A 13,869-nucleotide genomic window follows, 5' to 3' on the forward strand; every position below is an offset into this window, starting at 1 on the left:
CCCACCCCTACCAATTTCTCATTTTTTCTTCTCTTTTGAGGGTATATTCATTCATGCATCCATCCATTCACTAAATAGTTAAGAGCTTACAATGTGCCAAATACTAAAGAATAAGGATTCACTGGTGAACAAAATAGAAATACAGCGGGGAGACAAACAAAATAGACGACAGGGTAGGTGGTAAGTGCTATGAAGGGAATAGAGTGCAGAGTGAAAGGTCTCTATTTCATATAGGGTGATGATCCCTGATAAATTGACCAGGTAGGCCTTCCAAGAAGTTGACATTTAAGCAGAGATCTGAAAAAAATGAGGGAGCAACCCATGAAAAAACTCTTGGGGAAATGAGTTTTTAAAGGAAGAGAGAAAAGTGTAAAGGTCCTGAGGGGAAGGCATGCATGGTTTGCACAAGAAGCAGAATCAACAGGGAGAAAAAGAGGAAGGTTCAGTCAGAGAGGCAGCAGCAAGGCCAGACTATGGGTTATCATTAAGGGCTTTCAATTTTACTTTGAGTAAAGACACCAGAGGAGGGACTTCCCTGGTGGCGTAGTGGTTGGGAATCCACCTGCCAATGCAGGGAACATGGGTTTGATCCCTAGTTCGGGAAGATCTCACATGCCTCAGGGCAACTAAGCCCGTGTGCCACAACTACAGAGCCGGCGCGCCACAACTACTGAGCTCAAGTGCTGCAACTACTGAGGCTCGCGCGCCTAGAGCCCTGCTCCGCAACTACAGAGGCCACCAAAATGAGGAGTCCGCACACCGCAACAAAGAGCGGTCCCTGCTCGCTGCAACTAGAGAAAGCCCTCACGCAGCAACGAAGACCCAATGCAACCAAAAATAAATAAATTAATTTTTTTAAAAAAGAAAAAAGACACCGGAGGATTCTGAATAATGGGGTGATAATGATTTAACTTACACTTCAGAAGGATCATTCTGGCTGGGATGAGGGGAACAGAGTGCAAACAGGGATACCAGTTAGAAAGCTAATGCAATAAAACTAAGTGAGAAAAATGTTGGCAGTACAGACTAAGAGGGTAGTGGTGGCAGTAGAGAGAAGTGGTTAGATTCTGGAAAAGCTGCCTCTGTGAATGCAACTGTATATGTAAAGGGGATATAAGTGGGGGTTATAGAGAAGAAAATGATATGAAAGGATGATAAAGAGAAGCACTGGGCAATTGGGTAATGAAAGTAAGATACAGTCAAAGTGATATAAATACAGTACACACACTGCAGACAGTGCCAATCTATATGGATTTATATGATTTTTCTCCAAGAGCACTCAGCTGACCAAAGCTGTCAATTGACTAAATCTCAGAAACTTACAGAGTTTCTTTACTATATGCACCATAAAGTGAATAATAAAGGACAGAATGAATTTTCCCAGGTAAACAAAAGTGGAGTGTATAACTGAATGAAGTGAGCTTCAATTGTTCTTGTGCAGCTGACTAGAATTAACTAGGTAAGTTTCAGTTTTTGCAAATTCTAAGGTGTTGTTGAACCATATGGTTTAGATACATAGTATCCAGTGTATGACTAGAAAGGAAGAGAAAAAATTATTTCAATGGGATATCAGTACCCAATCTGACATACATACATACTTACTTAAATAAATAAATACATACATACATACTTATTTATTTAGGCTGTGCCACATGGCTTGTGGGATCTCAGTTCCCCGACCAGGGATTGAACCCCGGCCTTTAGCAGTGAAAGCGTGGACAGCCAGGGAATTCGTACATTTTAAAAATTATTAAAAATCACTTACCCATTTTGAAAAGAACTGTCTTGTGTTTCTGAATCATCACTATCACTGATGATAATAGTTTCTCCATCTATATTGCTGACATGTCCATTAGCAAAACCATTTTGGTGTGATGGAGGGAGGACTTCCAAAATCCTACACTGTAACCTGAAAGAAAATGATACATTTAAAAATGCAAATCACTTGATATTTTATAATCAAACATTTCAGAGCAATCTATTTTGAACAAATGAAAAGCAATTTTGTAGAAACTATGGCTGATTACTATAACCAATTTAATAAAAGAGAAAATCTGTAACATCCAATTTAAGTAAAGGTTAGCTACGATTTAACACAATACAAGACTATTTTAAAAGTCAATTTATCATGATTCTTAGCAATTATATTCATCACTAAAGTTACTGTTTAGAAAATCAAGTACTGGCATAATATCTCATTATACAGATTAGGCCTTACAAGAGTTTTTCAAAGCATTCAGTATTTTAAATTCTGAAATTCTCCTGATCATAACCTTTTTTATTCTCTTTGTAACTTATATTGTGATTTCTGATCTCTGGAAAGCTTCCTATTCACTAACTCTACCCTATTTTGGCTTCCCTTACCTCTGCCTGCTGTATCTGGATTTTATAGGCTGCAATTTCAGACTCACTCACCACAACTGAAATATTTCTCAATCTCATTTTTACTGTGCCAATTTTCAACTGATAAATAATTTAAATTTGCTATAGCCATACAATGGAACATTATTCAGCAAAAAAACAGGAATGAAATACTGATGCACTCTATAGTATGGATGAACCTTTAAAACATTATGGTAAATTAAAGAAACCAGACGGAAAAGGCCATATAATATATGACTCCAGGGACTTCCCTGGTGGTGCAGTGGTTAAGAATCCGCCAGCCAACGCACGGGACATGGGTTCGATCCCTGGTCCAGGAAGATCCCACATGCCGTGGAGCAACTAAGCCCCTGTGCCACAACTACTGAGCCTGGGCTCTAGAGCCCGTGAGCCACAACTACTGAGCTTGCATGCTGCAACTACTGAAGCCCACGCGCCTAGAGCCCGTGCTCCGCAACAAGAGAAGCCACAGCGATAAGAAGCCCACGCTGTGACAAAGTGAGAGAGTGGCATGGACATATATACACTACCAAACGTAAAACAGATAGCTAGTGGGAAGCAGCCGCATAACACAGGGAGATCAGCTCAGTGGTTTGTGACCACCTAGAGGGGTGGGATAGGGAGGGTGGGAGGGAGGGAGACGCAAGAGGGAAGAGATATGGGAACATATGTATATGTATAACTGATTCACTTTGTTATAAAGCAGAAACTAACACACCATTGTAAAGCAATTATACGCCAATAAAGATGTTGGGAAAAAAAAAAAAAAAAGAAGCCCATGCACTGCAATGAAGAGTAGCCTCCCATTCGCCGCAACTAGAGAAAGCCGGAACGCAGCAACGAAGACCCAACGCAGCCAAAAATCGATCAATAAATAAATTTTTAAAAATTAAAAAAAAAAGATTCCATTTATATGAAATATCCAGAATAGGGAAATCCATAGAGACAGAAAGTAGATGAGTGGTTACAAGTAGTTTGCCCTTTTGCTTACATGTTTTCAAAATACATTTTTGCATTTACAGCCAAAACAGAATCATACAATTCCAGAAAGACAAACAATATATTCAGAGCTGATTCATTTTGGGAAGCTGGTGGATTTTTACAAGGTAATTGCACTTATTTTCATTAGTGTACATTTTAGCGTATGCTTGCTTATATTCTCCTTTAGGAGAACATCTTTAGTATCCCCAACAAAGTCTAATATTGCTATTAGGCACAGAGAAAATCAGGACCATGGATTTCCTGCTAGGAACTTTGCACTATACACTAATAGAAGAAACTAACTGGTTCCACAGCACCCTGAGGTTTAAGAATCAACAAAATGTAGACTATGTGGGTGAATCTAAAACTCTCAAAGCATCTTATCTTCCCCCCTCAACTCACTTCCTCTCACTCTGAGACTTATACACATTCAATTAAAAGTATCATATATGGGGACTTCCTGGTGACGCAGTGGTTAAGAATCTGCCTGCCAATGCAGGGGACACGAGTTCGAGCCCTGGTCCAGGAAGATCCCACATGCCGCGGAGCAACAAAGCCTGTGTGCCACAACTGCTGAGCCTGTGCTCTAGAGCCCATGCTCTGCAACAAAGAGAAGTCACCGCAATGAGAAGCCCGTGCACCGCAACAAAGAGAAGTCCCTGCTCGCTGAAACTAGAGAAAGCCTGCGTGCAGCAACAAAGACCCAATGCAGCCAAAAATAAATTAATTAATAAAAAAAGTATCATATATGACTCCCGAATAATTTGCTCCTAAAAAAAGAATTGATTAAAGAGAGAAAAGACCCAAATTACTAAAACCAGAAGTAAAGCTGGAAAAGATTATAAGAGAATACCATGGGCAACTATATGCTGACAAACTGGATAACCTAGATGAAATGGACAAATTCTTAGAAACACACAAATTGACTCAAGAAGAAATAGAAAATCTAAATGGATCTGTAACTATTAAGAGGGTTGAATCAGTAATCAAAAATATCCCAAGGGCTTCCCTGGTGGCGCAGTGGTTGAGAGTCCGCCTGCTGATGCAGGGGACATGGGTTCGTGCCCCGGTCCGGGAGGATCCCACATGCCGCGGAGTGGCTGGGCCCATGAGCCATGGCCTCTGAGCCTGCGCGTCCGGAGCCTATGCTCCGCAACAGGAGAGGCCACAACAGTGAGAGGCCCGTGCACCGCAAAAAAAAAAATTAAAAAAAAAAAAAATAAATAAATATCCCAACAAAGAAAAGCCCAGGACCAGATGGCTTCATTGGTGAGTTCTACCAAACTTCTAAAGAATTAATACCAATTTTTCTTAAAATCTTCCAAAAGATTGAAAAGGAGAGAACAGTCCTTAACTCACAAGGTCAACATTACCCTGATACACAAACCAGACAAAGATATGGCAACACATATAAAGAACTCTTAAAACTCAAAAAAAAGAGAAAAAAATCCAATTCAAAAATGGTCAAAGAACCTAAATAGACACTTCTCCAAAAAGGATACAAATGGCAATAAGCACATGAAAAAAATGCTCAGCATCATTAAGTCATAAAGGGAATGCAAAATCAAAACTGCAATGAAATACCATTTCATACCCACTAAGATGGCTATTATTAAAAAATATGGAAAATAAAGAGTATTGGGGAGGATATAGAGATATTGGAACCCTCATGCATTACTGGTGGGGATGCAAAATGGTGCAGCTGCTGTGGAAAACAATATGGCAGTTCCTAAAAAAATTAAACACACAATTATCATATGACTCAGCAATTCCCCTTCTATGTATATACCCAAAAGAACTGAAAATAGGAACTCAACAGACACCTGTACGCCAATGTTCACAATGACATTATTCACAATAGCCAAAACACAGAAACAACTCAAGTATCTATCAACAAATGAATAGACTAAAAAATGTGGTATATACACATACAATGGAATAGTATTAAACCATAAAAAGGGATGAAATTCTGATACATGTTACAACACAGATGAACCTTGAAAACATTATGCTCAGTGAAATAAGCCAAACACACACAAAAACAAATATTGTATGAATCCACTTACACGAAGTATCTAGAATAGGCAAATTCATGGAGACGTAAAGTAGAATAAAGGTTACCAGGGGCAGGAAGGAGGGAGAAATGGGGAGTTATTGCTTAATGGGTACAGAGTTTCTGTTTGGGATGATGAAAAAGTTCTTGAAATAGTAGTGATGGTTACACAACACTGTGAATGTACTTACTGCCACTTAATTATACACTTAAAAATGACTACAATGGTAAAGTTCATGTTTATTTACCACAATTAAAAAAAATTTTTTTTTGTCCTAAGAGTAAAGCTGAAGAAGGCCCAATTACCAAGCCGACATTGGTAGCAAATGGAAATGGTGTCAAAAGAACTGCAAGCTAACTTTTGCCACTGGCTGACAGAAATAAACCAGTGTTTCTAAAGAGGAACAACTATAGGAAATTATATCAGGCAATTATGTAGTCTAATGGTTAAAAGGTTCTGTAATTTAGTGACATGAACTGCACGAAAATAAGGAAGGAATCAAATGGACCCACTTCTGAAGGGCCTAGGTATGACATCCAGGGGTCATATGGCTCAGGGTTCCAGGAGGTGATAAAGGAAGCTTTTCAGTGAACCTGTGACAAGGTTCTTCAAGTTAGAAAAAGAGATAGTTTTCACTTGGCAGAGTCCAGGTGAGTGCCCCTAAGTGGCAGCAGTGGTTGTCATCAGAGAAAAAGTAAACGGGTCTACGCTGGGCACAGGAACGGCTGGTGTGGCGCCTAAAATGGTCTGACAGTCCATTGAAGGGAATAGTCTATGATCCCAGTAGGGCCCACAGAGCTACAATAATTTAAGAACTAATTCATTTAAGACTAACAGAAAATTAACAAATACAATTCTCTGACAGAGGAATAAGGGAGAAGGAAACCAGTACAGCTTAGAGACATTGTCTATAAAGTAGTAAATGTTTTATATATAAATTATCCTGGTTATTTTCAATGCTACTATTAACTTTGTACCACACCCAAACCACAGGTCAATTCTTGCTAATCTAATCAAGGCTAGGCCTCTCACTGGTGCTTAGCTAAACTTCAGTTAACTGCAAGATGTCAGGTCAGCACGTTCTAACAGATTTCCAAAGAGACTTAGTCTATGTCTTTCAAATCCACTTGCTACAATTTCTTGGTCCTAGGGAGTCCAAAGAAGACTGGGGGGTGTAAAAAAGGTTAAAGAATCGCGAATCAAGACCCAGCTAGTGGGTCTTGGAGAGTACAGAAACTCTAAATTAATGTTATGCTCCATTCTTTGAGGACAGAGTGGAGACTGACAATCAAAGACAGGTCCTTATTATTATTAGCGTTCCTGTGTGCCAGATAAGTATATCACTTTCACATATTTCTCTCCTCATATCAACTCTGCAAGGTATACGTTTTTCAGTAGATGAAATTCAAGGTCAGAGAAGTTAAAGCATTTGTTTATGGACAGACAACCAGTAACAGTACAGCCAAAACTTTTAACTATTTGGCTCTGAAGCCCATATATTTTCTAATCTTCCACTCTACTACTGGAGTTGAGGGGTAACACAACACTATACTGACCCAAGGGTATTTCAGAGCTTTAAGTCCAGGTAGTCAAGAGGCACTTTGGGAGCCTCTCCAAAACACATTTCAAACTTAAACATGTTTCAGAGTGAAAGCAAGTCTGTAGAACAGCAGCAAGCACAGAATGAAGCTAGAGCAGAAGTTAGCCATAAATTTCTAATAGTGACCAGCTAAAGATGGAAATAGCCTTTTATGAGAATATTCTGGAATGGTATATATATCTCCCCCCAAAAGTTGTTTTTGTTTTAATAGTCATTTAACAATAGTTATAGTTCAATTTATATCTCAAAATACAAATTCATTAAAACAAAAGCAAATTCTAGAACTGAAACATATGCAGAATATTTGCAAGGCATTTGGGTAGAAGATAAATAATTAACAGCAAAAGGAAAGAAGAATAGAAACCTGGGGAGGCCTACTTGACATAAAAGGACTGCCCCTCTCTGTTTGGGTCTCTAAAAATAGAATATGCTGAATCTATGGCATGCTTCACATCTGCTCACCTGTGCTGCCTCATTAACCTTTTATTTTCTTGTAATACAGGTGCCAAGAACATTTATTTTTAAAATGCTATGCTTGAATAATTACTTCAACTTTATAGGTAGAAACAGAGTAAACCTACTTAATTTGAAGTTTAGAGTTAAAAAAATTCAAGTTAAAGAGGTTAAGTGATAACTCATTTTAAATGGAGGAAACTAGACCACTCAAGTCTGCCTACTTCAAACAAAAAGACTGAATTATGTTGATTACTTGTCAGTGGGGAAGAAGCAGTCAGAAAACGTTGCTTTGTTTGTAACCTCTCACTTTTTAGACAAACTGATCAGAGCAGCTCAAAGAATGTTTCATTTTGAACTGTTCTGAGACTCTTTATGGACCAGAGAACCACATCTTCTTATTTCTCCAGTTGGCATTTGACCTATTATAAGCCTAAATATCATAAGACAACTAGAATCATTAGATTCTTGCTAAAAACTAAATCTGTTATTAAAAGATATATATAATACAAATAAAAATCTTTGGAAAGAAAATTCTAGATATAAGATATATGGGTTAAATCCTACATATCTCTAAAGTTTCAAACATCTGGATATTATCAGTATACTGTTTAAACCCTTTAGTATTCAAAATTATCATCTTAAAGCCACATGAGTTAGTTTGGTTAAGGTATCAACCAAATTAATGAAAGCCTCACCAAAATACTTTAAAATTCCAATTAGTGTATTCAAATTAATAGATATTCAAAGTGTTTGCGGTCTCAGCTTTATGTTGATCTGACATACTGATGCCAACAGAGATGATACCCTCGTGAGGAGGCAAGACAAACACACGCAGATCAGAGAAAACAAAAACATTAAATATAATGAAAAGCCACCACAGACTTAGCAGCAAGTGACTTCTGTTTCAAAATGATAATAGAATTTTAGAACACTTAACTTGGACTCAGTGTGAAGGATGGATAGCAAAGGAAGAGAAGCAGGCTTCTTGCCTTTCCTCTATCTTGCTGCCATCCTGAACAAGGAAAACAATGGTCACAACCTTGGGATGACAGAGCAGAAAACAGGAAAAAGCCTGGGTTCCTGACAACTTTGTAGACCTGCCCTAACACTACAACTTAAGTACTTAGTTTTACATGAGAGAGAAATTTCTATTTTGTTAATGCCCCTAAAGTTTTTCCTATTATAGGCACCCAAGTCAAATTCCAGCTGAGGAAAAGCAATATAAGCAATGTATTAGGTATACTAGGTATTTCTATTAAACAGTAATCAGTTTATAACCTGATCTATGTTAAATTTATTTTGAGTCAGAGTACCGCATTCTTCAACTCAGCCAAAAATGCTGAATAAGATTTTCAAACTTGAAAGTTATCGTGTCACTGGCAATACAGATTTTTTTCAAGTCATATTTGTTTCAGAAAACAAAGTCTGAAGTAGAAAAATAAATTTAACCACCTATGATTTGTGGGTGTGGCATAAGAGCAACATGAGGGATCCCTGCAGTGACAGAAATATTCTGTACTGTGACTATATTAATGTCAATATCCTGGTTGTGATACTGTACCACTGGGGGAAATTCTGTATTATTTTACAACTCCATGTGATTCTACAGTTATCTCAAAATAGAAAGTTTAGTTTAAAAATGCTAATGATAAACATTAGGAAAATATCAACTCCAATTAAAAGCATTCACATCACGGGGGAAAAAAATCAATAAAAGACGAAAGTAATGTATATGTATCACTAAAAAGCTACAGTAAATGATGACGTATTTTTGGCAGGATAGCCATACAGCTCAATAGAAGGGAGTCCAGAAATAGACCCAAAATTCCATTTATATTCATATTCTGGAAGGGGCAAAATTATAAGGACAGTAAACAGATCAGTGGTTGCTAGAGTCTAGAAGATGAGGGCAAGGGGTGACTACAGAGAGGCACAAAGGCCACTGGAGGGAGTATGGGTTCGATCCCTGGTTGGGGAACTAAGACCCTGCAAGCCATGCAGTGCAGTCAAAAAAAAAAAAAAAAAAAAAAAAGGGCACAAAGGAAGGTAGTAAAAATGTGTGATGGGTTACACGACTATGTATCAAAAGTCAGAGTCAGAGCTACACAATAAAAAGGATAAATTATATCATAAGGAAGTAATATACTTTAAGCCTTATTAATTTAGACTACTTAGGATAAAGGCCTATCTGAATATAAGTTATTTAATTTAAATTATCCTTTAACTTAAAAGTAAAACATTTATTCCTTTTCTTAAAACAATATATACGAAAATGGCTAACTGAAGTAGGTCTACTTGTTAGAACTTATTGAAGCATAGATGGGTCCTGCTATACTTATCAGAAGACTAGCCAGAGAGTTCTTCGTAATGCAAAAACTCCATAAAGGGAGTCCTTTTCTATAATTTGTTTCCATTTCAACTATAAACATAATAACAATTCATCTTAAAATGCCTATTTTTCATGGAAAGAAGTTCAATATATTGTTGTTCTCTCTTACAATGTGAGATAACCAAATCAAATAAAGTCAGATGATTTATGTACATCAAAATACAGTGCATAGGGCTTCCCTGGTGGTGTAGTGGTTAAGAATCTGCCTGCCAATGCAGGGGACACCGGTTTAAGCCCTGGTCTGGGAAGAGCCCGCATGCTGCGGAGCAACTAAGCCCGTGCGCCATAACTACTGAGCCTGTGCTCTAGAGCCCGCGAGCCACAACTACTGAAGCCCACGCACCTAGAGCCCGTGCTCCACAACAAGAGAAGCCACCGCAGCTACAGAAAGCCCGCGCACAGCAACGAAGACCCAACACGGCCAAAAGTAAATAAATTAAATAAATAAATTTATGAAAAAAAATACAGTGTACAAAAAATAACTACAAGAATTTGCAAAGAAATTATTATATAACTAACAAATTAAGATGACAAAATTATACTTATTACTTCCAGCATTCTCGAATTTTTTGAGCTGGAAGCTCAAACAAAATAACCTGAATATTTTCTATTATCCTTATGGTCAATAAGCATTCTTAATATGACAACAATGAAATCAACATGCTGACTGACTGACTGACTAGAAGTAGATAAAGAAAGATACAAAAACATCTTTATAAAGATAAATGGTAAACATCAGCCCATTCTAATGGCCAATCACAGCAAATGATTAATGGAGCACTAAATTAATTTAGCATTACAGTACCTTTTATTCATTCTATTTCAATGTTGGTGATATATTCACTAGTCAAGTAAGACTTACCCTATGCCCTGTTTTTCCAGCTTTATTGAGAAATAATTGACATATATCACTGTAGAAGCTTAAGGCATACAGCATGATGGTTTGATTTATACATATTGTGAAATGATTACCACAATAGGTTCAGTTAACATCCAACAACTCATATAGTTAAAAAAAAAAAGAAAAAAAAATTCTCCTTGTGATGAAAATTCTTAGGATTTAATCTCAACAACTTTCCTATATATCATGTATCAGTGTTAACTATAGTCATCATGTTGTACATTACATCCCTAGTACTTACTTATAACAAGAAGTTTGTACCTTTTGACTACCCTTCCTCCAATTCCCCTCCTCTCTATGTCCTCTTAATGTATTTATCTTATTTAGTCCTTCATTAGTCCTTCATATGTATTTTACTTATCTTTGCCCTACAAATTCTATTCCTACTACCAACAGACTATATAATGCTTGAGAACAATAAGTACTAATGCTTTTCTCATATTTGATTACCTGCTTGCATCTAACACAGTGGTTTTTCAGAGAAGACACTGAATTTAATTGGCTAAAACAAAAAATGACTCAAAACTATCCCATCAAGCTTTATTTTCTTTACAGCACTAATCAGTATCTGAAATTATCCTGATTTGTGTTTTTCTCTCTTGCACTTGAATATAAGTCCCTAGTCCTTGTCTTATTCACTACCCTCTTCCCAATACCTACAATAGCATTGAGCACACAATGTTTATTGAATGAATCACAAAAAATTTGGCTTTGTGTATACCTTAAGTACTAAATCAGAATATTCCCTACCACCTCTAAGAAAAAGTCATAAGGGGCTTCCCTGGTGGCGCAGTGGTTGGGAGTCCACCTGCCGATGCAGGGGACACGGGTTCTTGCCCCGGTCCGGGAAGATCCCACATGCCATGGAGCGGCTGGGCCCGTGAGCCATGGCCGCTGAGCCTGCGCTCCGCAAGGGGAGAGGCCACAGCAGTGAGAGGCCCGCATACCAAAAAAAAAAAAAAAAGAAAAGAAAAAGTCATAAGTAATTGCATTTTTCATCCCTGGAAATTGTTCCAAAAGATAGAAAAACAATAAATAAATAAAAATTCTGGGACTTCCCTGGTGGTCCAGTGGTCAAGCACCCACCTTCCAAAGCAGGGGACGCGGTTCGATCCCTGGTTGGGGAACATGCCATGGGGCAACTAAGCCCGTGTGCCACAACTGCTGAGCCCGTGTGCTCTGGAGCCCCCGCGCCACAACTAGAGAGAAACCCGAGCGCCCCAACAAAGATCTTGCATGCCGCAACTGTGACCCGATGCAGCCAAATAAATAAATAAAAATAAATACTTTAAAAATCCTATGAAAAAAATCATTTTAAAAATTCTATTTTTCCCCATGCTTGCAGTCACCTTTTGTTGCCACTAGATAGCATTCTTTCACCTGCAAGCAAAATATTTGAAAAGAAGAAAGCTTAATCAGCTCAGAATGCAGAAGTAAAATAATTAAGGCACCCTCTGATGACCACAGTGGTTAAAAATATAAATAGCAGGAGAACCTGTTTAAATGAAGGAGCTTTTTTCCCTTTGAATCAATGATCATAAAATGATGCTGATTTTCAGACACTCAACAATATGGATCACTCAGAGTGAATGATCAAAAGCGTAATCTAACCACATTATATACAATCCTATGTTGCTTCACACTTTGAAAGAAATTATAAAATGCGCAAATAAAGTGAAAAGCAAATAGTGAGTAATCAATAAGTACATTCAATTTATCATCTTTCCATCCTGCTTAAGGGCTATCTTTTAGTATTTCTTTCACACTCATTCCGCCCACACAGAAGCACTGCTTGTGCTTGATAACTTCATCACTTGTGACCTTGGGCAAGTTTTAGTTAATTAAGCTCTGTGTATGAACTCCTCAACTGTAAAATAAGCAAATGAGCACCTATCACATATGGCTGTTGCGGAAATTAAATAAGATAGTATAAGTAAAAAGCTTAGAACAGTGCCTGGCATACAATAAGCTCTCAAAAGTTTACTGGTATTGTCATCATCTCCCTAAAATGACATACAGTGAACTCTGAAGAACAGTGACTGTGATGTAAGAAAATTAGGGACTGGCTACAAAAAAAGATGAGTCATCACAGCTGGCAGGCTCTTCACTTGTCCCTGACAAGCACAGGAAGGATCTAACATTTACTGAGTGCTTTATGTGCCAGGCACTATGCTGGGCTCCTAAAAAATATTAACCACTGTGACAGACTGTTGCAGTTATGGCCCCCACTGAGTCATAGGCCTCCTTGATCCCCCCGCCTACACATTAAGTCTGGATTTGCTCATGTGACTTGCTTTGGTCAATGGAACACTAGCAAACATTAAGCAAGCTGAGGCTTGATATGTGCTTGCACATTGGAGCTTTGCCTTCTCTTGCTGCTGGGAACTCTATTCCTACCCTGGAAACAAGTTTGAATTAGCCTCCTGAAGGATAAGAGAGGCCACATGAAAATACCCACCCCAGTCTGAGGCCTTTGACATGTCAGTAAGGCTAGAGTAAGCGACCTAGACAATACAGCCCCAGACAATAAGAGCATTCCAGCCCACTATGGAATCATGAGACTATTGATTTAGGCCACTAAGTTTTGGGGGTGGTCTGTTATGCAGCAAAAGCTAACTAATACAACCGCTATACGAATGTAGATATTACTTGCTTTACAGATTAGTAAAGAAGATTCCCAGAACGAGTAACTCAGTTTGGCTCCAAAGGCTTTTTCCACCATACCAAGCCACATCTACATGCTATACTCTGAGGTTCTAGATTAAAAGGGTATCTCTGGGGACTTTATTCATTAACCCTTATTTCAGCAGTAATCTTTCCTCTCTACTAGGAGTCAGCACACTATGGCCAATGGGCCAGATTCAACTCACTGCCTGTTTTGTGTGGTCTACGAGCTAAGAATGGCTTTTACATTTTTAAGTGGCTTAAAATAAAAATAAGAATATTTTGTGACATGTGAAAATAACATGGAATTCAAATTTCAGTGTTTATAAATAATTACTAGAATACAACCATGCTCATTCATTTATTGTCTATGGCTGCTTCTGCACTATAACAGCAGAGTTGGCTGGCTGTGACAGAGACCATATGGACATTGAAGTCTATA

At 38.1% G+C, this 13,869-nt stretch overlaps 1 protein-coding gene across 1 annotated transcript in view; it reads right to left on the minus strand.

Annotated features, from left to right (window-relative positions):
* Positions 1–13,869, minus strand: part of BAZ1A (bromodomain adjacent to zinc finger domain 1A) — a 93,092-nt gene that overhangs the window by 56,171 nt on the left and 23,052 nt on the right. Inside the window, exon 3 of the mRNA XM_030854778.3 lies at positions 1,766–1,909. Within this exon, the coding sequence (XP_030710638.1) occupies positions 1,766–1,909 (144 nt within the window). The remainder of the gene's footprint in view (positions 1–1,765; positions 1,910–13,869) is intronic.

The sequence above is a fragment of the Globicephala melas genome, chromosome 2 (genome assembly GCF_963455315.2).
Source record: "Globicephala melas chromosome 2, mGloMel1.2, whole genome shotgun sequence".
Classification (NCBI taxonomy): Eukaryota; Metazoa; Chordata; class Mammalia; order Artiodactyla; family Delphinidae; genus Globicephala; species Globicephala melas.